At 30.9% G+C, this 26,003-nt stretch overlaps 1 protein-coding gene across 1 annotated transcript; it reads right to left on the bottom strand.

Annotated features, from left to right (window-relative positions):
* Window positions 1-17,558: 17,558 nt before the first annotated feature.
* LOC119665378 (protein GVQW3-like) lies at window positions 17,559-17,996 on the bottom strand. Its single transcript, XM_038074618.1, has one exon. The coding sequence runs from the start codon at window positions 17,994-17,996 to the stop codon at window positions 17,559-17,561; it is 438 nt and encodes a 145-aa protein (XP_037930546.1).
* Window positions 17,997-26,003: the final 8,007 nt, after the last annotated feature.

Below are 26,003 nucleotides of genomic sequence, written 5' to 3'. Positions count from 1 at the left end.
TATGGCCTTAGTTGGACAAAAATAAAACGAAAAGGCTTTTAGGCTTCAGCAAACCTGTAGTTCGTGTGCTTTCTGGAGTACTAAAGGGGCACTGTGCCATTGCGCCTATGCTCCAACGGTGGCGAGTCCCAACAAGTGGTTTATGCAGGAGTTGCCAAGATGAAGAAGACGTAAATTCTATCAACTACTCCCTGTGTCTCTGTCCAGGGCTTCAAACAAGGCTACTTTAATATCTTGGGGATCCTTATTTTACTGGCTTGGAAGAGATAACGAAAGCAAACTTATCGGATCTCCTCAACTTCATCTGGAAAACCAAATGGTTTAGCAAGGATAACAAAAGTTAGCAACTCCCATCTCCTGGTAAAATTTTTTGAGGGCATCCGAATGGGCAATATATGTCTCCGAGTAGAAGTGCTGACAACTGTCAGCACGTGCCTTCCGAACATAACCTAACCTAGTGTGGGTTAAAATTTTCGCGCATATGCTCACCATAAAAATGTATATATCTCGTACAAATCATCCGAGTTATATGTAAATTGATTTCTTAAAATATACATTTTTAGTAAGTACATGATTTTCGCCATCCATCGAGAATCTTGGATGGCACATGGGCGCCACAGGTAACCATTCCTACTACTACAAAATATGTATAGCGTAGCGATCCGAAACCTTGCATTTGTCAAGGGCGGAAACTAAAATAGAAGGGATAAATTGAATCGTTCTGTCTGCGTTATCCCAATTTTGTTGAACTGTGACTAAAGGTTCAGCTTCCATTTTGAGACAAATTTCTTCATCGAATTCATTCCAATTAAAATTAATGAAATTTTTAGCCGCTCTTGCTTCGTTTGCTAAAAGGATATTAACTTCAATCATATTCCCTGTACGACCATTTTCTCCTTACTTACGAAAAAATTCTTGTTTTGACTACATTTTCAATTCTACTTAAATGTCTATATAAATTATTAAGTAGAAATGTATTATTTTTATTTTTTATTTATGTTTCTTCCATTTCTTGTAAACATTTGTGATTGCTGTGATAATTATTGTGTTTTGCGCATAATTTTTAACCGATTTTGCTCATCAGTATCTTATTAAAAAGATATTTTAATTATCTATCAAATGAGTATATATTAATAACTGTTGAAATAAGATAAAAGATAAAAAATGACCTTGAAATGAAAAATTTCTGTTTTTTGTACTGAAAACCCAACTTTGCTCCCTAATGCAAGACTAACAAAACAATTTATTTTAATGTTTGCAGCCTGTGATTCACTGGTTTTTATGGTAAATAATTGTTTCGGCATTTTTACATCAGGTACTACATTCTTCATATCTGGAGTTGGTCTATTCATTTTATGAATAAAAACCTTTTCTTCAGCAGATCGTTTAAAGAAAGGTGTTTGAATCAAATCTCTAATTACACACTTATCTATTTCTATGATTTTTCACTTCAACTTTTCTTTATTTTTAATTTAATTTTACCAGTATTTTACCAGTATTGCTAGTATAAAATTGCAATAATGACTTTGATTTTGTTTTGTTTCCACCCTCTACATAAGAATAAAAAATTCTCATGCAGTCATTTTCACTTTTACTTTGTATGTATTTACTTTGCGCAGTTCAGTTTTTTTAATGAACCAGTTGCTCATATGAAATGGCAACCATGACTTTGATTTTATTTGCACGCTTTGTATGAACTTGTGGTTCAATTCGGTCGACTGAACCTTTAGACATATGTAAAGCGATTATCGCTTAGTCATTTCTCTTCTCTTTTGTATTTGCATAGCTTACATAGGTTTACTTTTTTTATTGAACCGCTTGCACGCACTAATTTAAGAGTAATAATTATTTTACTTACATATTTTGAGGGTCTTATTTTAAGAGGATATATTTTAAGAGAAAGATGTTTTCTCTTTTTTAATTAGAAGTAATGTTGAGTGTAACTAACCCATGTTTGATTTTGTTTGTATTGTACGTTTTGTATTTATTTTGTATCTGGAAAAGCTATTATAAAAAAATGGTAAGTAGCAACATTTTGGAATGGGTATATTAATAAATATTCAAAACGGAATCTTTACCTTGCCTCTAGTCAGGGTGGAAATTTATTGAAAATGTGTTTAATATTTAATAAGTTGATCAAGGACTAGGCACTGTTTAGTTTCTTCTTAAAGAGAATACCTGTTGGATTTATTGAAGGAAGATTTCAGTCAGTGATCCTCCATTCTATTTTAAGTTTATTTTGCCTCGTTTTTAGCCGCTTATGTTTAAAGTTTGTGGGTTAATAATATTACTTACTATGGTTGTGCAAATTGTTGTTTGGATTAGTAACGGAAGTACTTGTGCTAGAGCATACCATAATAGATAGATTAATTGGGCTAGGGACAATGACTGTTGTTTGAATAAAAACCCATTGTAATTTGTATCGTTTTTTTAATCAGTTAAGGTTTTCTTATTATATCTATTTCATTGTTTACTTTTAGTATTATTGCTTGTATATTTTATCTAACTTCTTTGGTTTTTGCTTACTTTAAGCTTAACTTTTTGTAGTTTAGTGTTATATAAAGTTAATTGTTACCACTTGGTAGTACAGAATGTCTTAATATCATTGATCATCTAGTCCTCTAATGCATTGTCCACCAGCTGCTACCGAATCAAACATCTTTCTGACCGGAGCACATTCTTCCATTGGTACGACAACCAAAGCAGCGAAAGCGCTCAGTTTTTATGCAGTTAACTATGTCAAGGCCGCTTCCACAAACATCGTCCCATCTAATTGGATCGTACTAACGCGTAAGAGACCATCGATATTTCGAAAAATTTTTCTCTCGATTGCTCTAAACGTCTTCTCCTCACTGTTAGTTATTGTTCAAACTTCTGCAGCATTCAACAAAACACACATAATGAAATACCTGTAGACATGGGCGTACCCAGGGCCGAAATTAGGTGGGTAGCGCTGATATACTGATATAATATTATTATATATTTTAAAGTGTGCTAAGGCACCCCTTTTTAGTACTTTTTTCTTCTTCTTTTTGGCTAGCCTCTCAGTGTAGGACAATATAAAATATATAAATTCAAAAATGTTTCAAAGAAAAATTATTCAAACAAAAGTCTGCGGGGATCTTCTGTAAACCGATAAATTATTTCCTCAACAATTTCATTTTGGTTTTCGTCCACAAATTTTCTATGAAGACTCAGCAAGAATAATCCTGTATAATAAATACTTAATACTTAATAGATATTAAGTAATATGTGTGCGGGTTTACTGAACCAGTGTTCAGATCCCATACAAATAATTTATAATATAATGTTTTATAACTTATAATACAATGTTTTATAATTTTTAATACAAATAATAATACAATAATAATACTTTAATTTATAATAATCATACAATAATTTATAATACAATATTATCTATGTTAATTCATGAGGTTTGTTCGCTTTAGTCTTCTCAGTTCATTTGTATGGTTTCTTTGACTGTTGAAACATTCAGATCTTTATGTATTTCTTGATTTGTTACATATCGATAAGCATTTGTAATCATCCTTAAACATTTGTTTTGATTTCGCTGTATGATGTTTCGGTTCGATTGTTTCGCACAACCCCATAGCTGTATGCCATACATCTAAATCGGTTTCACGACAGATAGATAAATCAGTCTTTTACAATATAGATTAAGTTGAGAATGATGTCCAATTAGCCAATATATTTATCGACATTTGTACTTGATTTGCTCGGATTTCTGTTTGACATGATGTTTAAAATTAAGTTGGTTATCTAGATGTAACCCAAGGTATTTCGCTGACTTTGCCTGCGGAACTTGTATGCCGTTTAGATATTTATACAAATTGTTGCTTGTACGCGCAGTGAGAATATTACATCTTATATATAAGTCCTTGGTGCCATATACGATCAAATGCTTGGGATACATCACGAAACACTACAGGACAGTATTTTTTTTCTTCAAATGCTTTTTCAATTGTCTTAGTAACTCGATGAGCTTGATCAATAGTCGAGTGCTTATTCCTTAATCCAAATTGAAAGTCAGGTATGTTGATCATAGGCGTTTAAGTAATAGCTTCTCGAAGAGTTTTGAAATTGTTGGTATCAGAGATATTGGTCGATAAGTATTAACTTGTTCTGGTGGCTTATCTGGTTTTTTTATCATGATAATTTTGCTATTTTCAAACAGTCTGTACGTATTGTAACCGAAGGCAGGCGTTGAATAAATATGCCATCAGGATAATTGATTTCCGTGATAACTCTTTAAATAGGCCCTGTGATATTTCATCTATTCCCGGTGCTTTTTTTGGATTGAGGCTATTATTAATTTCTTGCGCTACTTCTATAGGAGTTATTGATTTGATAGTTGACGATATACAGGTGTAATATTGACATCAGATAGAATGTCATGCGGTTGGACTACTGCGGCAAGATGTTGGGCAAACATTTCTGCTTTCTCATCATTTTTTCTGACCCATTGTCCTACTGCATTTTTGATTGGTGTCACCTGAAGGAGTGGGTGCTTGAGACAATGGGTTGCCTTTCATAAAGAATAATCTTTATCTGCTTCGGTTTCCAGTCCACTCGGGTATTGCTCGAAATTTATTTGTTTATAATTTTTAATTAACTGATTAACTGAATTGCTTAGCCGATTAAATATTGTTTTATCAATTGGATTTCTGGTTCTATGCCGTGTACGTCTTGCTTTCCTTCTTTCCTTGATTAAATCCCTGATCTCAACTGGATATACAGCTTCATGTTCAAATTGTTCTTTTGGAATCGGGGTAGCATCTGCGGCTGCTACACGTATTTGATCAACAAAGTGCTGTGTTTGCGTCTCAAGGTTTGCTTTAGTGCACAGTTTCACCTTCAAGTCAATATAGTTATCTAAGTTTTCTCTAAATCGGTACCAATTTGTGTGTTTATTGGAAAGGATTAATTTTCTCTTCATTTTGATAACATTTGCACTTAAGATTAGTAAAACGGGAGTATGGTCGGATGTTAGATATTCCAACCCTACTGTTGCTACAAAATTAGATGATATCCCTTTCGAAATGAAAAAGTCTATGAGATCAGGAATTTTGTTGCTATCTGTAGGCCAGTATGTAGAGGAACGTGATGAGTGATAATTGCATTTTGCTTCATTTATGGCATCGAGTAGTTCATTACCTTTACCAGGAGTAATCAGCCGAGACCCCCAGGCAGTATGTTTGACATTGTAGTCTCCTTCAATAATGAATCTTGACCAAGATTTTTGAATATGGTTAAGTATGGTATTGCTTTTTGCTAATGGTATGACGTGGCGGACAGTATACAGCTCGAATATTTAATTCAACTTCGTTGTGTTGAATTGGGATAACTTTGGCTTGTATATAATGCTCTTTTATTTAATCTTTTTAATTATGTTGTATATTTTCTTTAATAAATAAAGCATTACGGGCTCTGCCGCTTGAATGTGTAGTCCTGTAGGCGCAATAACCCCTAATATTAGTATGATTTAATTGCGAAAAGTGGGTTCGGATATCGAAGCAATATCTATATTATTTATACTCAAAAATAATTCAAGCTCATGAGCTCTTTGATTGAGCCGGTTTGCATTCCATGTCATTATTTTGAGGAATTGATTACTCATGGTGAATCGTTTTGATTGTTTTTAAGTAATACCATTATATAAGCATTAGGTGACGCATTATCACTTATTGTTGCAGTTTGTGTTTTTATCACATTATGTGTCTCCGGAGCCATTTTTGCAGTCTGTGCATAACTTAATGGAGGGTTTGCACAGTTTTGATGATCTTGCAATTTAACAGATTGTACTTTGAGTCGTTGGACAACTTTAGGTTTGAATGGCTGTTGTGCTTTTAATTTCTTTTGGTATACGGCAACCTTTATAATTAGCAGTGTGTCCCTTTTCATGACATAGTGCGCAAATAGCTTCATTGTTACGTGGTTTTTTACATTGTGTGGTGTGGTGTTCATCAGCACATTTGACGCATTTTGGATGTCGGTTGCAATAGCTTTTAGTATGCCCCAATTGCTGACAGCTAGTACATTGTGGAATACTTGTTACTTATTTGGGTTGTTCTATTTTCACTTTATAGTTCAGTAGATCATGAATTTCAAACACAGTTTTGTGGTTTCGTTTTGTTTAATATCTACGAAGTGTAGTGGAAATGATTTGTAATTTTTTATTCCGTTGACTGTTATTTTTTTAACGTTTTGTACTCTTATCACATCATTACCTAGATTATTAATGGCGGCAACCATTTCCTGAGTGTCCATGGTCGCTGAAACTCCTTTTATTACAAATCTGTATGCATTTACATTTTTGAGTTGATAGGTGTGATATTCTATGTCATTGAAATTTCCATTATGATTTTCGGATTCTATATGAATTACATTTTTGATTTGGCGATAGTCGTCCTCATTTTGATAAGTGATCTTGATATCACTGTTGGACAAAGCCTTAAACTGAACCGTTCCAGTTATTTTTTTTAAGACTAAATTTCTAAAGCTATTGAAATCTTTTACATTACTCACGTTAATAGGAGGTGGCATGGGGATCTTAGTTTCTTTTAGATGTTGCTGATCTTTTTTTACCTCTGGTTTGGTTAAGGGAGATAGTGTATCATCACTTCTCTTACGCTTTTCTTTTCTGACTGTTTTATTATTTGTAACTTTTGCAAACTCTTTTTCCAGTTCACTTTCATCTGTGCAATATTCTTTTTCCGCTTCTGACTCAGTATCAACTTTAGCAGTGGTTGCTGCTTGATTGTTCTAACATAGCATTTTCATTGCTCAAATTCGCAATAAGTTTTTCTGTTTTTGACACAATATTTTTAAATCATTAATCTGCTTACTTAAAAGTTTGAATTCTTCTAAGTTTGTCATGATTTATTTGTTTTCTCACATATTTCATAGACTTCTCATTTTCTCATAGACTTCTGATAAAGTCTATTTTTTGCTTACACTTTATAATATTAAAAGTTTTTATTTTATTAGTTACTAATAGAATTTGCACTATTTGTGGTTTGAGTGCAAACTATAGAAAATGTTTATGGTTTGTGCACAAGCTAACTAAAAATAATTCTATGATTGTACAGTTATGTTTGCTGTCTCTATCAACTGGATATTTTAGATTTAATTTTAGCTGACAAGTGGTCACACTATATGCAATAAGAGCAGATATATTATATTTGAAAGATCACTGAACTCTATCACTTACGTTTATGTTTATCATTGTTTCATTTATTGAAGATGATTGTAAAGCATTCACTGTTGGCTTCAGCAGAGCTGAATATTTGGCTATTAATAGTACGGCAATGATAAACATAGACTTAGTAGCTGTTGTCTGCAGTTGAAAAATTGTTTTTCTAGTGCTTGCATTGCCCTCAACTTCGAAATGCATTTTGAAAATTCTGTATTTTTGCTACCATCGAGTATTACAAGAAAAAGGAATGTTTGGATGGCTTAGTGTACTAGACTCTCGAAAAAATTAATTATGTCTTTAACTGTTGTTATTGTATTCCTTATGTCCGCAACAGTAAATACTGTCGTTGACAACTTAATTGAGTCTATGGCTTGCACAATTGGAAAAAAGGGTTTCTGAATATATATTTCTTAATATTTTTTTAACGCCGTTAACCTTTAACGCCATGTATTATGTTGATGACACGTTATTTGCAATACCCAAAGACGAAGTTGAAAATACGGTTACAGCTTTCAACAATATGAATCCGCACATTCAATTCACATATGAAATTAAAAAGGATAGAAAAATTCCTTTCTTAGATATAATGGTAATGAGAAATGACAAAAAGATTATCACCAATTGGTATAAAAAACCGACATCTTCAGGAAGATTACTGAACTTTTTATCTAATCATCCAATACACCAAAAAATCAACACTGTTAGAAACTTTATAAGCAGAGTCAAAGCTTTAAGTGATGACATATTTATGGAAGATAATAGAAGAAACAAATTAAAAAAATACTAAATAATAATAACTACCCTAAATATTTCATTAACAAAATATTATCATCAAATAAATACACACAATTAGTTAAAAACACAACAGTGAGAAACTCAAATAATAATAAAAAAAGGTGCACTTTTCTAAACATTCCTGGATTATCTCAAATAATATCAAAACTGTTTAAAGAAGAACAAATTATTGACGTTGTATTATACAATTTAAAAATAACCAATGTTTTTTTCTCAAAGCTGAAAGATCAAGAGAAAAAAGAAAATTTATCAAATCTTATATAGGAATGACAAAACAAAAATTATCGAAAAGGTTAAGTGAACATAAAAGTACGTGCAGACGCACTGATGATTATAAAAAAACAGCCCTATCTGAACATCATCATTCAGCTAGACATACTTTCAATTTCGAAAAAGTTTCAATTCTTGAAATTGAAAACAACTACTAGAAAAGAGTTCTAGCTAAAGTAATACACATCATATTAAATTATAACCAGGTGGTGAATTTTATAAAAGACACAATATCGGTTAAAAGAAAACAATTTGACCGGTTCATATTGATATGGAACCGTTTTAAGAGAAATAATAATAATGTATATTACATTTTTGAATTTATAAAACAAAGACAACTATACAAATTGTACTAAAGTTCTTTTGACATAACAAAAAAGATTATTTTTCCATTTTCTTATTTTTGTTTCTAAGTTTTATTATTGTCTGATCACTTAACATATGTGATATTAAAAAAAAAAAAATTATTATTCATTTTATGTTTTTAAGTTCAATAGTGTCATTTTTTATATATATGTTAATTTTTCGTATATGTATATTGTTTTAATTTTAAAGTCATAAACCTTAAATTAAACTTTTTATTAAAAATTAAAGTATTATTTTAATTGTAATGTGTAATTTTTAAAAAAAATTTTTTTTTTGTTTTTTTTTGTATAATTATTACAGCACTGAAAATGTTCTATATAAAGGACGAAATATCTGCTTAAAATTTCTAAATAAAAGCGTTTTATTGTGGTTTGTCTGATAGCTGAAAAATTATTAATTTAAAAAGTAATACGAAAACAGATGATATCAAAAAAAAAAAAAACAAACTTAATTATGAATAAAATTGTTACCAAATTGGCTTTACAATAAATTGATTGTAAGCACGCTGTATGTCTAGTTGCGCCGCGTTATTTGAACCAAACGTCGTCGATGTTTAACTTCGATGTTTTGGAAACAAAAATTTAGTTAGCATGGATCGATAGTATTCACTTTTCACCGTAACGGCAGCTCCTTCCTCATTTCGAAAGAAATAAGGATCGATGATGCCACCACACAGTCAATTTAAATGGATGTAATGGTGATTCGTTATAAGCTTGAGGATTATCTTCGCTCCATATACGCCAATTTTGCTTACTGACGTAACTATTTTACCAGAAATGAGCTTAGTTACTAAATACAATATTTCAATATTGACTTCGCGAATAAATTTATTGTTTTCAAAGTAAATTCCCACAATTTGGAAGCGTTGTTCTAGAGTTAAACGATTCATAATGAATTCCCAGATCTTATTGAATAGAAATGTTAATACATTTTAACATTCTCATCTGTTAAACCATAAGTATCAATATTGATAGTTCTCATGCAGCTAAGAAAGTATATTTTACATACTATTGATTAGACTTATGATATTAAATAATATGACACATATATTTATCGTTTCTATTCAACTGTAATTCTAAACATACTTCATGTACTAATTTTTATTAATGGCACAGGAATACAAATTGCCAACTACATTTTGAAAAAAAAATGTATGTCAAAAAATGTTTATTTAAAAGCAGCGAAAACTGCGAGTCAAATTACTTACTCCATGAATATATAAATCACGTGTTTTAGGTAAATGTGTCAGTATCAAATTACACCACACACAATTGACAGTGTATGATCATAGTTTTATAGGAGACTGCAATTCACAGATAGCATGGTTAGGTTAGTTGCACCGGACTGCTCGAAATATAGTGCTAAATAGACATAAAACATAAATAAACAAACATTAAATTTATGTGGGTTAAAAATCAAATAAATAGACTAAAATAGCAATATCAATCACGTCATTATTTCTCCCTTGTTCTTATTGAATTTATCTGAAAAAAAGTCATACATAATTTTATTTAAAAGCCTATGGTATTAAAGATGCCAGCGCAGCGCAATCGTTAATTCCGCTATCACTACGATGATAGTCAAAATTGTCAAATATTTATGTGATTATGTGTTGAATATTTAAAATTTTCACATGAGAACCTCTTGAGTGATGGTCGACCACTAACTGTTGTAATAGCCCACCGTTCATATATCATATACTTAACAATTGTTCTACTTTCAAATCGAATCGCATGAAAAATGCAAATATGTAAAATTTAAAATTGTAGTTTCGATACACAAATTGAGTATATGTTTATATATGTATATGAAGACTTATGTGAAAAACTGCGACGCGTTGACAATTTTATATAAGAAAATAATAAATTTAAATAAGAAATTAAAAAAAAAAGTTTTTATTGAAACATTTATATGTTTCAACGAGCCTATAGTGCTCGTTTCTACTTTTTTTATAAGATTTTATATATTTTATTTTAATAATACACAAATAAAAAAACATAATTAATAAATATTGTGAGTATTTGTTATTAATTTGTAGTACACTTGTAGTACTGTCTTTTCTTACTCGAAACTATATCTTTTCTTTCTTTCTATTTCATTTAATTCTTTCTCTACCTTATTCTCCTTAATATATACTTAATATCATATAGTTGAAATATATCTAAATTCTAAAGTCAAGTTACCTTTACTTAGAATTTCTGATTTAAGGCATAAAGTTCCATATATTGTATATATATAAAGCCCAGAAAGTGAACAGAAAATATGATCAAATACGGATTTTGACAACAATAGAATGTTTTTATATCCAAAAACTGAATGCACAAGCATTCTAAACAATAAAATCGACATAAAGGAAAAACTGCGTGCCGGATAACGATAATGGATTTTAGTATTTCCCACCACTCGGTTAGTGTGAAAATAAAAAAAAAATTTGTTTAAATTTATAATAATTTTTTTTTTTATATTTCAGATGGCAGAAATATAATATACTCTGATTGATCACAGTTGAATGAATTATACTTTTGCAGTGGTTTATAAGTACCTCTAAGATTGTTTCCAAAACATTTAAAGATATTTGATAAGTTGTTGTAACTTAGGTCCTCTTTGTTATTTATAATTTGTTTATTTTGTTGACTCATCTAGTGTGTGCTAATATACATATAATTGTGCACTATATACATACAGTCAAACTCGAACTCGAACTAAAAAGAATGCAACAGGGTTTTAGAGAGCAAATTACATACAATTCTGCTTCCATAACTTGAACTTCTATAACTCGAATTTCTCTATAACTCGATTAAAAATATTGTCACGTGCCAATAGGAATATGGGAAAGTGATTTCTATAAGTCGAATTTTTAGGGGGAGTCCCTTTTTCCAAAACAAATGTCTAATTTTTTCCTTTTAACGGTGCTTCTTTGTGCAAATGTCAGTCGCTGACATTTGTGCAAATGAATAGAATTGACGTTTCTTCTGTCGAATATGACCTCTAAATTGCGACCGCTTGATCAGGGAGTAATTTAAAATTTCAAGTGTAACTTGAAACAGAATTGTAAAAGAAGCTCTAAAGAGGATTGCATAAATCATATAACAAAAGCTTGAGATATTGATGTAAGTAGTCAAACGACTACTACAGCTTTAAATAAGCTATATTTCGCCAACTTTCTACATGGCATGACATTTCTTTAGTTTTCTTGAATAACATTGATGAAGATCGTGAATTGATGTAAAAGTAAAGTAAAAAAAAGTTAAGTAAATAAAATAACTTCTAATGGTACTCTTAACGATTATATTGAGCTTGACAATGAAATTTGTATATAAAGCTTTTCTACAAATCACATCATTATTGAGTATTATAGCTCTGAATTATTGAATCCAATTCTAAGCGCAAAGAAAACTGATGATGGTTCGGTGGATGAAATTGTTCATCAACCTTCCAAGAATGAAGTAGAAGACTCATTCAAAATTCTGAATTTTTATTTGCTATACTTTCGCTGAAAACATAAATAAATATCATAAATGTAATTCTATTATCTTTCAAATATAAAAAAAAAATGAAAAAATCAGGGTTTGAATTGCAATGACTATTTGCATTGCTTGGGCCTATTTAGACTATCATGAATATAACATGAACATGGACTTGAAAACCGGTTACCGATAGATGAGAGAGGAACGAGAGTGTGATCTGAGTTCATGAATTTCACGCAATGAAATTTACTGCGTTTCTTCAGCTTGACACGCATACATATGCAATGTTATGTTTATGTTGTAATGAACCTTACCGTCAAAGTTTCGCTCGCCGGATCCTAGAGTCATTACAAGAATATTTCTTTGTAACCCTGAATCTTCTCGTAATACATTAAATTTGGACACTTGATAATTTTTTTTATACTTATTTTTATTTATTATATATTTTCTTTATTTTACAATATCTTATAATTTATACTTATTTACTAACAAAATTTATTATAGTTACAAATATTTAGTATTGTTATAATACTAAATCAACGCTACTGGGAATCAACGCTACCGACAAGTCTACGTTGTTTGGAAATAGCGTTACCGACAAGGTACGCTGATAGGTTAGGAATCAAAGTTCTGCGAATTTATTAATTACCTTGTTATTATATTTCCTGGTTTTACTGTGAAGTGCTCTGTTCCCTGGCCTGTGATCAAGTGTCTTTTACTTGATTTTACTCCTCCTTTTATATAAATCTTGCGAAACGGGACTTTTAACTTCCGAGTCCACATTGTGTAGATTTCTTCTAAGTTCTTATTGCCTACTCTAAATGCCTGCGGCTGGTTTGCTGTTTGCTATGTTTGCTGTTGTTGTTTCTTGCTCATTTATTACAAATTCGGCAAAATAAATGACACTCAAAAAAAAAAAAAATGAGAATTGTTACCACTTAATTTATATTTCACGGAGGATTATTGTTTTTTTTAATTCCATTAAACTAATAATAACTCAATGTTATTGATAGTTTATGTTAACTTAATAATACCTTAATTTTTAAATAGTTTATATTAACTTATTAACACATTCATTATATTAATAGCTTGTACTAACATTTTTTTATGAGTTTAGATTAACTAATAATAAACAATTTTTTTTTATTAACTAAAAATGGCTTAAATCTATTATTGTGTTATTATTATTTTTTTTTTTTGTTTTAGTTTTACATTAATAATAACTTAATTGTATGCCTAGTGCATTTCTATTTTTGTAGCGAGATGGTAAAAGTCGTCACAATGTTTACCTTTTAATGCTAAATACTCTCAATTTTTGTGCTCTGCATTACTACACACAGGCATTTTATACGCTTACACAAAACAAAACAAATTTCACGCTCATGACAGTTTATAATAGTTCAAACTGAACTGATAGGTCATGTTATTGTCAAGTTCATCTCACGTTCATGATAGCCCCTTGCCGGAAAAATTACCTCAATTCGTTGTCCCCGTAATGCAATGGAATATTTATTTCGCCCATTCGGAGAATTTGCTTTTGGCAATGATATTTGAAAAGAGGGATAATATGCGACAACTGGATGTGAAATTATTAAAGAAAAGCAATTTAAAGATAAAACTATTAGAGAATTTCTATTGTCAAAGTTGAATTTTAAAGCTGAAGAAATTATTGATTGAAAATTGTGCAAATTGGTACCTCAACCTTTGCAACTGTCGTCACTTTTAAATATTATCAATTTTGCGATGATATTGGGCATCAGGTTAGTATTATTATATCAGTGGTTTGTTATTTTATTTTAATATTTTGGACTTTAAACTGAATAAGAAAAGTTAAACTGTATTAATTGTATGTATATTAATAATAGTAATTTTGTTTGAAAAATGATAGATTTGATCAGTTTGGCCAACTTTTGGAGGCGATTTTCAACTGATAATTTTTATTTTTTTTATAGTTTTCTAATATATCCTAGAGGCAACTTTTGCGGACTATAGCGTTTCGAGAAAAAAATTTTTATCTTTCGAACCACCCTAATGTGTACGCATTACTTTTTTGTTGGTTTTCTGCATTGAAAAAAGTTATGCAAAATTGTAAGCAATGTATGTGTGTACAATTTGTATGCAAATAATATAATTTTATCTGTAATTAGATTATGCCTAGATTTATGTTTTAGGAATTAGTTTTATATCTAAAAACGATTTAATAATTATAATAACATAAATGAGTAGTAATACGTATATTTAGTTTTATAGGTTGTTTAATGAAAAGCATTGAATAGATAATATAACAAAAACAAAATTGTGAACAAATAACAATTGGAATTGTAAGTTAGAAATTTAGAAGCAGATACTATGTAAAAAAAGTGTTTAGCCATTATGAAATTGAAATTAAATTAAAATAACATTGGCTTGTTGATTAATTAGATAAGGCAGTAATTAATATAAAAATAATTTTTTTTCTGGTAATATGAGATGATTTTTTTTCTGGTAATTAATGATTTTCACGGAATCATTAATACTTCAAAAGAAAATGTTTGCGAAATTTTACAGACCCATTCATTATATCTAATGCGCATTTTATTGAACTATTTTTGATCATACATAAATATCTGAAAATTAATTAATATCGAAGGCAATGTATAATAATCATAATTTTTGTACACTGTTTGTCTTGCAAATCAATTTAATGTTGCTACAATTTCACAACGTCATTAGAAAAATAATATATGCAGTAATAGCTAACAATAATAAATTAAAAATATCCTTTACCACTGAGATATTATCATATCCCGGTGCCTCTTTGCAATCTAACTTGTTTGTGATTATTTGTAGAAGATCATTGGCTGTGATATGTATGTCAATAGATGATGCTTGTAGATGCTGAGTGGGAAAGTCATAGGGTCTTTTTGCAGTGTTTGGTTGGAAAACCTCTTTAGGATAATCAACAAAAACGTTAAATTTTTCTTCATCGCCTCGCACCTAGTTTCCCAGAGAGTTTCTTATTGGAGAATCGCATTCCACAAGGATAAATGTTTTTTGCCATTTGGACATAGGTTTTGAATATAATTATATTGCCTGACTTTGGTTTCCTTTCTTAATGCAGATCTAAGTCTCCTTTGGGCTTCCTTAAATAGGTTTTTCGATAAAGGGGACCTAGATTTTTGCTATCCGCGCCTTAACCTACGTTTTTACAAAAGTAAAAATTATATTAAATTGATACAAAAAAAAAAAAAAGGAAAATAAAAAAGTAAATATATATATATTATATTTTATATTGTAATAAATAACTAAATAATTATAAAAGTGATTAATAAATTAAATAAATAAAAAAAAATTGCAATGTATCCAATTATGGTAGTTGTGATGACTGAATCGTGTTGTGCAATGTTGTGTTGTATTGTGTTGTGTTATGACGTGTTGTGTTGTATTGTAGGCTTAGCTTAGTGTTAGCTTTTGTGGAACTCGTTTTTAATAGAATAATAGCTGTCTCCATCAGCATATTTTTTTGTTTTGTTTATGTATGCACAAAAGCGCACTGATATATTTTGTTTCTTAAACTTTTTATTTTTTTTTTTAGCTTTAAATGTTGATCTGCTGTCTCTGTCAGCTATTTGAGCATTTAAGATTAAGTGTGTAAAAAGAAAATATCCAAAAATACGAAAAAGCGCGCGCTATTTTAAAATTAATATTTTATGTACTTTTACTTTTGGAATTGTTTTTTTATCGATAATTTTATTCTTTTTGTGTTTTTACATTAATTACAAAAGTGGTTTTTACAAAAATACTTAATTTAAATAGTTTTAAGACTGTGAATTTTAAATTTTTCGGAGATCGATTTGAAAACACGTCCATTCACTAGAAATGAAATCACATATGAGTTGCGATATCGTAAGTTACTTGCTATAATTACAAATAGGAAGATTAAGGATATGTAGTCAGTGATAGCATGAAAATTTTTGGCATAAACAGTTTTAAAGCAGTTGTCATCAAAAATCTCATTTTCAATGACTGGTTTATTTAAATCAAGGGTATTGAAGATTTTTGGGCATAGTTGCATGTGCAAAATTATTTGATTTCACAAAAACAATTCCCTTTACTATGATTTTGCAATTGATATCCAAGGCAATATGCAAGACCATATATTCGACACCAATCACCTTCTGCATATGTGATTTTCAAGACTCTATTGTGAACGATATCACTTTTTTTACTGTTCGCTGGGCAATACTTTAAACAAACTGTGATGTGTTAACAATTGTTTGATTTTGTATCTATTTTACGCCCAAAAAAGTGCTATATTATTTATATAAAAGCACAAATCTAAATTACCCACTACTTCTGCAACAACAAAATCCAATCCACGGAATTTAATATATTTTGCTTTTCACTTTTTGTTGGCATCGGTAAAATTATGCATATCGAATCTGGGTTATATTTTACAAGTAAATAAATACAAGAACAAAAACCAGCTGTTCTAAATATTTGCAAGACTTATATGCACAAAATGCTTTCACTTTTATCACTTTTATCACAAAGATGTACGTTCAACGATGCACAGAGATGTTGAATGTTTTTGTAAGGCATCATTTGCAACACATAGTGGTTAATCTGATTCAATACCACCTTACGATATGACCGCTCGAAGTGCATAACCTCTGACAATAATTGTTTTTTTTTTAAATTGGTTGAAATTTGGGTATTTTGAAACAGGTCCGTATATTTAAACCGATTTGAGTGCTTGGAATGAATTATTTGCTATTTCGAATATTTTTCACATCCTTTTTCAGCAGAAAAGTTGTTTTACTTTTGATGTAGTTATAATCTTTTATAAAGTGTCTGCAATAATTTCAGAAAGCCAAATTTCTTTTCACTTCATCGACATTCAGTGGCTCTCAGCTTATTTCATCCAACAATGTTTTAAATTTTTAAAACAATGTACCTTCTGCTCAAAAAGTATGTAAATAAAACACACAAATTTAAATTTTATACCAAATTTATTTTATCTCGTTCAAAATATGCTCCTTTTGAAGCGATACACATATGCCAACGCTTAACCCAATTTTCCATACACTTTTCGTAGGCCCATGCAGGTATGGCTTTTAGTTTCTTCAGCGAATTCTCTTTTACCGATTCAATCGATCACGAAGGGGCAATTTGAGTTTCGGGAACTAGAAAAAGTCGCACAGCGCCAGATCTGGCGAATATGGTACCTGAGCGATGACAGTGGTGCCGTGTTTGGTCAAAAAATCGCGTACAATAAGAGCCGTGTGCGATGGAGCATTGTCGTGGTGAAGAATCTAATTGTTGGCTTTCCACAAATCTTGTCTTTTCTTACGGATGAACAACACCGCGGTAATCGAAAAACCAGTGAGCATAACCTTAATTTTCGAGCGACTTTTGCGCGGTTTTTTGGGTTTTGGCTCGTTCTCGAAGCGCCATTTGCTCGATTATTGACTGAGTTTGACGTCATACTCATAAACCCATATCTTATCACCTGGTATGATGCGTTTCATGAATGTAGAGTCGTTTCCGTACTCAAAAATCATTTCTTCACACACGTTTTTTCGGTATTCTTTTTGCAAAAAATCAAGGTGTTTCGGTACAAGTCTAGCTGCAACGCGTCTCATGCCCAATATATCATGTAGAATGTGGTGAACGGATCCATTTGAGATGTTTAAGTCACGAGCAATATCCCTTTCAGTCATACGACGATCTTCCAGCATAATTTTATTGATTTTTGTCACATTTTCTTCAGTATTTGATGTTGATGGACGTCCAGAACGAGGCAAATCTTCGATCACTTCACGAACCTCTTTGAATGGTTTATACCACTCGTATGCCTGTGTTCGAGACATAGAAAAGTCTCCGTAAGCTTTCTGCACCATTTTCAATGCTTCAACATATGAAATTTCGTTAAAAACAAAAATATCAAACAAACTCGTTGTTGAACTGAATTTTCCATAGTAAAAATCGCTAAATGCACTGGAGGTAATCTCACATTAACAGCTGCTGTAAACAAACTAAATGACAGATGGCGCACAAAATTGTACCATATCTCAAGAAAGAGTGTACCAAATAACAAAAAAAATTTTTTTGAAAAAGGCCTGTTACTTAAGGAGTAGTTAATAAAATCCGGGTGAGCAAAATGTATTTGTTTTTGTTTCGTTCAAAAGAGAAAACCCCGATCGTGTAACAGAATTATAGTTCACAGCTCATTTCTTCCAAATTATCATTTGCATTTAGTCGCCAGTATGTAGAGCTGTTCAACGGGAATTTTTTTCCATAATATTTTTAAAGTATTTGCAACCAAATGTAATAAATTTTTTGTGTGATTTTGGACGTGAAACGATAAATAAGTAATTTTTTAAAAAATCGAACGACGCACTAACGGTTAAGGACGGTTAACCTCAGCGGAAATTTGTGGAATTCGTTAATTAGAGTCGCTCCATTGTGCAAAGTATCCTTAACTGCTTTGTTCGTGAGAATAGGACTGAAAATATGGGCAGTAGTGCACCATATAAAATTTTTAACTCAGTTGACGAGTGATATGTTGTTAGAAAAATCAAGTGAAACTCAAAACTAAATGGTCCTGATATAGTCAGGAGGGTACGGATAAAACTAGACAAGACGTGCAGTGCGGAAACTATCCATCGCATGCTTCGACACTCCCACTTTAATGGTGGATTAGCTAAAAAAACACTTCACGAGCAAAGAAAATTAGAGCAGTCGGCTTGCTTATGCTAAGGAGCATGCCCACAAAAATTAAACTTCTGGAACAACATCATGTGGAGTTTATTGATGGTAATATTGACAAAACAATGTACCTCAACGTTTTGAAAAATAATTTGCTCCAGAGAGCCGTGAAACTTAGAATTCCTGAAACATTTCGCTTTTACTAAGACAACGACCCATAACATAAGGTCGGGTTTGTACAGTATTGGTTGATTTGGAAGTGCCCACATCTGATGACACTGCCGACGCAGAAATATTATTGAAAATTTATGGGCAATATTGGAACAAAACATTCAGCAATATACTATTTCGAACGAAGAAGACTTAAAAAGAGCTGTTTTACACGAGTGGATGAAAATTGCTCCAGTAAACAAGCCAAAAACTTGTAGGTTCAATGCCGAAGAGACTTGACGAAGTGATAAAATCGAATGGGTATCACACCAATAATTGACTTCGGCCCCACATGAAATTTCTTTTTGTAGATGAAATAAACTGTTTATGTTTATTATTTATTAAAACAATATTTCCGGTATTTTTGAAGTTTCTAAATTAAATAATTAATATTTTTCCTTAAAAATGGTATTTAAATATTTTTAATCATTGACATTTATCATTAATAGCGTAAGATATTTTAAAATAAGTATTGGATGAAATAATCTGATAGGCACTGTATGTCGACTGGATAATTTTATGTTGTTGCAGAAACCCTTTTTATTCTCTGTAATTAAAAGTGTATTTTGTGTAAAAAGTCAGATTGACCGTGAAAATGTGCTTCTAAAATTTGAAAAAAATTTTCTTTCACTATGAGACAAAATGAAACGTTTAAAAAAATGTAACCGAAATCATAGCTTCTTAGTATCTTCATTGACTCCATATGTATAATATATCTTTGAAAAACAATTTTCATAACAAATAAGTTAAATGGAAATACTAGGGTAAAAACTGTTAAATATATTTGTTTAAAATAAATAAATAATTTGACAGACTTTAATGCTACATTAAGCTGCATTATTTGTTATAAATATAAAGGTGGTTTTTACTTTTGAAAATTTCATTATGATTTCCTTATGATAAACTTCTCCCTAAGGTAAGAGAAATATACCTTAGGGAGAGTATACATAAGTATACATAAAGTATACATAAGAAAAATTTTATTTTTTGTTATATATCAAATACTTCTCCGGCTCATACAAAATTTAAATATACAATTTTCTTTCATATTTTGAAACATCTATGTTGACATATATATATAACTTATCATTTTTGTGCCGAAATCATTTATTTGCCTTTAATAGGTTGACGTGAGGACGAAGACAATCATTACTTGCTTGATAGATAAAAAGAATACCGAAACACCAAGCAATTGAACATTTCCATCGATAGTTAGTTTTATTGGAAATGCACACACAACCGAAAGTAGCAGTTGTGTTTCTCAATAGAAAACGGATCGATCCGTCATCGAAGACGTCTTCAAGACATGGATACATACATGAAGACCTCATATAATTTATAAATATAATTTATAATTTTTTCATCCTTTTTTTTATTTCTACTCTTTATTTGCGCTCTTTAAATTTTAAATAAATTTCAATTTTTTCTTTAAATAAGTAGAAAGAAGTTGTTGTTGTTTCGCACTATTATTTATTTTTTATAATAATTTTTTACATTACATTCAAAATTAGAAATTTTAAAAGTAAATTATAAATTTTATTATAAATTTTATTAAGATATTAAAAATAAATTAAATTAAACAATGAACTTTAAAAACTAATAAACATAATGAAAATTAATTTAAATAATTAACTTAATATAACTTAGCATATCTAAAATTAACTAAAACTAACTTGTATATCTTATATATATATTTCTTCTGTACGTGTGTTGACAGTGAACTCCTCCTAAACGACTGAACCGATTTTGATGAAATTTTTTGTGTGTGTTCAAGTGCATTGAAGGAAGGTTTAGATTCACAATTTGGCGCACTGGATAATGTCTTTTTAATTAATTTTTTATTTTTTGGTATCCATATACATTTATATTAGAAATTTAAAATTTATTCACGCTTACTTTGATTTGTTTAAAAAGTTTAAAATCACTAAAATGAATCGTAAAACTGCCGTTGCATAGCTTAAATGCATTTAAATTCCGCAGTATAATTAAAGGTGAGCCAATTTTTAATCTTAAGTTATGTGGTGGCATTCCTGGAAACTCCAGCGAATTCAAAAATTCAACAGGATAGTTGAACGATTCATTTTAGAGTTTAAACTTTTTAAACAAATGTATATGGATACCAAAAAACTGTATAATAATTAAAAAAACGTTATCCAGTGGACCAAATTGTGAATCCTTGAATTCACATGAACACACACAAAAAAGAAGAATTATATATATAAAGATATAAATAACGTACAAAAAACAATGCCACGTCTTCGTGGACGAGAAAGAAATAATGGACGACGGATTCGGAATTCACAATTACTCCAGAACCGTCGGTTGAATAGATCGGCAGAAAACAATGAAAATGTAAGAAACCAGGATACAATCACACGTGCTAATGAAAGTCAAGAGCAAGAGCAACGAACGCCTTCGAGGTAATGCATTGAGACAAAGACTGGCCCGTCAACGAGTCACCGACACATTCAGAACACGTGAACAACGGCGTTTGCAAGTGTATCGGGAATTGACACGTGTATCATTTCATCGCATTGCGTTTAAATATGAATCGGATACCGACTATTCATCACATTCACGAATTGTAATCGGTGCTATGAACAAACAGTGCCAACACTGTCATGCACACAAATACAAAGGTGAATTGGCTGATTTCTGCGGCGCATCTGGAAAATTTGTATTGCCACCATTGAATTCGCCGTTAGAACCATTGAAAGCACTATTGGCTGAACCTACATCTCAATCTAAATTGTTTTTTCGTAAAATTCGCAAATTCAATTCGTGCTTTCAAGTGACATCATTTGGAACAACAAAAATCGTTCAGAATGAGAATGGTCGCAATTTTCAATCAACGTTTAAGATTCAGAGCCAAGTGTATCACCAAATTGGTTCTTTAATGCCGATGTCCAATAACGATCCCAAATTTCTGCAAATCTACTTCATGGGTGATGAGAAGCAGCAAATAAACGCACGTTGCCAGTACAACCATATCGAGCAGATGGAGCAGCAAGAAATTGTGAGTATTTTAGAACCGTTTTTAAAAAATCACAACCAGTTGGTCCAGTTGTTCAATACCGTTTCAAACAGACTGCTAAACGACAACTATACAAACCAGGAATGCTACCATATAACTTAAGATTAAAAATTGGCTCACCTATAATCATGCTGCGGTGAAATTATTTGCGAAATCTGACAGACTTACCAACACCGCGTTATCAAATCTCTGAATGGTTCCAGGCTCCTCGGGGAGGTATGCAGATCTGAGGTCAATAATTGCTTAGTCTGATGAAGTGATAAACAATAACCTTTTTTCATTTAAAATGTTGTGCTTATAAGGATTTGAAGTAACATGAAAATATTTGTAACATAAGTAATGCATGTGGACTTTTTGTAGATCAAAAGAAAAAATCAATTCAAAATAATTTTCGCATTAAAATGCTAAAGGTTAAGTTGAATAACAACAAATATTATAACTAGGCTGAGCCAGGAAAATTAATTGAAAGGCGAATCAACGTTCGCCGGGTCAGCTAGTAAAAATATATATTATAATATAAAATAACTTATAGCATTTTGCTATCATCATTTGTCGATGTGTTCTCTTTTCCTTTTGCCCGAAAGTTTTGTTTATTAAAACGATTTTTAGCCAGTATTTCCCTTTCACACCACCGCAGTTACGAGACAGAATTATATTCTTACTGAAGATGGTTTTAATATTGGCAACATTCCCCGACAAGATTTTTTTCATTGATTCAATCTAAATAACAGTAAAGAATTTTGGTTATTATAAATATAATATAGGTATATATTAAATGATATATTTAATGAATTAAAAATATATATATTCATATGTATATTATATGAAAATTTGTTGTTGAATACTTACAATTTCCAATTTCCTGTCTCCTTGTAATTCCTCATTAATAAATACAATTTCCTCAGACGTTTTAACAGGAAATTTTTGTGCCCACTGTACTAAATGTAGTCCCAAATTTTTCCTTAGTAAAACGTTATTTTATTATTTTATTAAACTTAAGAGTTCTAAAATATCATTACCACAACGCCTGTTAATCCTGTGTTTTTTAAATATAACAGCTAATTTTTCACAGGTGTTTTTAGTTTTTTATTTTCAACATCCTTTGTTTCATTTCTTAAACAACTTTCACTGGAATTATTGTCTTCAATATTAATATCAATATATTTTCCAGGAACAAAGTCACTATTTAATTTGTTTTGATTTATTTTCTTTTTTTTTAATATTTTATAGTTTAAAGATTTTGCTTCTTTATTTATTTTGATTTTTTTAATATTTATTTCACAAAATGTTTATTCACTACACTTCAAAATTATTGCGTCACTTCGCTTATAAAATATAGCGGTTGATGCAAAATTGAAATACGTTACTTGAACACTAAAAATGAGAGAGAAAGCAAAGAAAGAGTATTTACATTCATGTTTTGAGCAATTATTTTGCAAATTTGCTTGAACATGCGGAAGCAGTATTAAAGACCGTCTTGAAGACAATGTCTTCGAAGACTACTTTTTCTACTGGGTTACTAAAACATCGTAAATATAAGGTACACTCTGATAGTATTTGTAATCTAGAATTTTATTATTTATTTCTTATTTATTAAATTTATAAATATAAAATTAGATGCAACACTATTACAATATTATTTCTCCAAAAAACTGACGCTTTTGGCATTTGTGTTTTTTATCCGTCCTTTATTCCATTTTCTTCTACAGATGTCATCATCTACTTAAAATGATTGCTTTTCTCATCAGGGTTGTTTTTTCTGCAACATTCCCCTCTCCAGTGAATCTTTACAAAATTCACTAATCTGATAAGCGGCTAGCTTGGTCTGATCTAACTTAGCCCGCCTTGAAGGAATACATTTCAATTATTCGACTTTTGAGCGACTTTTGAGGAAGCAAATTGTCACCGGCGATCACAAAATCCCCAAATCTAAAGAGCGCTATCTTTTTGTACCATTTATGTCCACGGGTATTCATATCTTGAATGAATACTATAGCCATATTACGACGGTTCATAAAATAGCGGAAACATACTAGAAACGCATCTGTTAACAAACTATTGATGATGCATATAAGCACATCGCATGCTGTTAAACATTTGATATGATAGCACAGCTATGGCGGCTCCAAGGCTACATTCCATACAAGAGCGTTGGACTGATTTTGAAAGTGGCTTGACACCAATAACGCAGAATTTTTGACGCACGGCTTTAATAATTCAAGCTTAATTTCGATGTTTGTAAAAGACAGATATATGACATCATATAGCCGACCGCAGGCACGAATAATTTCTTCGTTGCCTACATATGGCGTCAATTTATATAGATTGTATTTTTTCAAAAGAGGTTGTTGAAGCTTGAGTAGGCTCTCAAGGTTTCACTGACATGATTTCCCAATAATAGCGATATTGAATCTCTTCTTCTCACGTGTGAAACAAAAATGGAGCAATTTGCCAGCTCTTTTGTTCCTAACTTAAGAAGGTTGGCTTTTTGCAGCGTCAGAAGAGTTTATGTTAGTTGGCACCTATCTCCATTGGTCTTATTTTGTCGAGGTCAATATTTCAGCTGTATAATGCCCAACAAATAGATTGATTTCTCGAACTCCGTAAACAGAAAACTGTTTTAGAATCAGTTCAAAATTCGATATTGTTTGCATTTATTTCATGTCTGCCCACCATCAGTGTTGATAATTGAGTAGCCAAGACAGAAGCATGAAGTTCTAACCTTGGCATGAATAGGAGTTTCTGTGGCGCTGTATGAGTTTTACCACTGACAAATACTACATCAACGGCATGTTGATGTTCAATTCGCAGATACGCGGCTGCAGCAAATGCAACTTGACTGGTGTCCATAAATATATGGATTTGAACCTCTTTGGCGAATAGCATCTTGGTACAAAAAAATTGGCTGATCTGGCGAATTCGTCCCGCCATAGAAACCATTAGTAAGATTACGCAAATGACAATAAATCATCTCAATTTAATTTGGTTTTTCAGACTTCTTGTAACAATACTGTTCAATAACTCGTTTGTTGTTAAATCCGAATCGATACCTGAATCAATACAGTGTTGCTTATAATTAGAAATTCGGTACTTAAACCAGTTCCTATTGTGAATACTGAATTTGGCACTTGAACCAACTTCAGGTAAACTGCTTCTTGGATAATATCTTTTTGCTGTTTAGAAACAACTGCTTTATTTTAATAACACAATAACGTGCAATGTACAGAGTACGTATAAGAGTTATAAGAGTGTACTGTATAATATAGTGAGTGTAATGTAACTTCAAACAATCTATATTTAGTATTTTGAGCAACTAGACACTTTAACCCATTTACCTTGAGTTTTAATCGGGACTTGAAAACAAATTTAAACTCCAAAGAATTATGGGATTGAATTACATTGTATTATTAAAAGTTTTTGTTTTTATACAATTTTGACAAGGTATAGATGCATACAATTCCCACGATAATGCCCAATTCCTTAAACTGCATTAAAGTAGCGATTAGATATCGCTTAGCTTAGTCGAGGGAACGGTCACAGTTCTAATGGAAATTGTATGCATTTTACGAATAAACAAAAAGGAAACATTACTTGCATAATTTTCTTAGCAACCTGGTATATCCTTATTAACTTATTTTCTTTCAACCTTGAACTAAGTCCATATACCAGGTTGCTTTACAAACATAATTATTATTTTAATAATTAGAATACGCGACTTTACACAAACGAATTTTCATTCCTCATAATGTTCTGTGTTAAAATATTGCACATGCCAAATGTATGGCTTATTTGTAGTCTCATATGACGAGCAAAGTGTGCTCGTGTGATATACATTTGTTGTTGTTGTTTTTGATAAATGTTGATATCCTAACCCACCGTCAAGGTTAAGACATCAAGTCATTCACACTATGAGAACTAATATTCGCTTTGACATCAAAATAAAGTTGGAAATAAA

Source organism: Teleopsis dalmanni, chromosome 1, assembly GCF_002237135.1.
Source record: "Teleopsis dalmanni isolate 2A chromosome 1, ASM223713v2, whole genome shotgun sequence".
In the NCBI taxonomy this organism is placed as follows: Eukaryota; Metazoa; Arthropoda; class Insecta; order Diptera; family Diopsidae; genus Teleopsis; species Teleopsis dalmanni.
The sequence above is the reverse complement of the archived record's forward strand: the minus strand, read 5'-3'. Positions and strand labels throughout refer to the sequence as shown.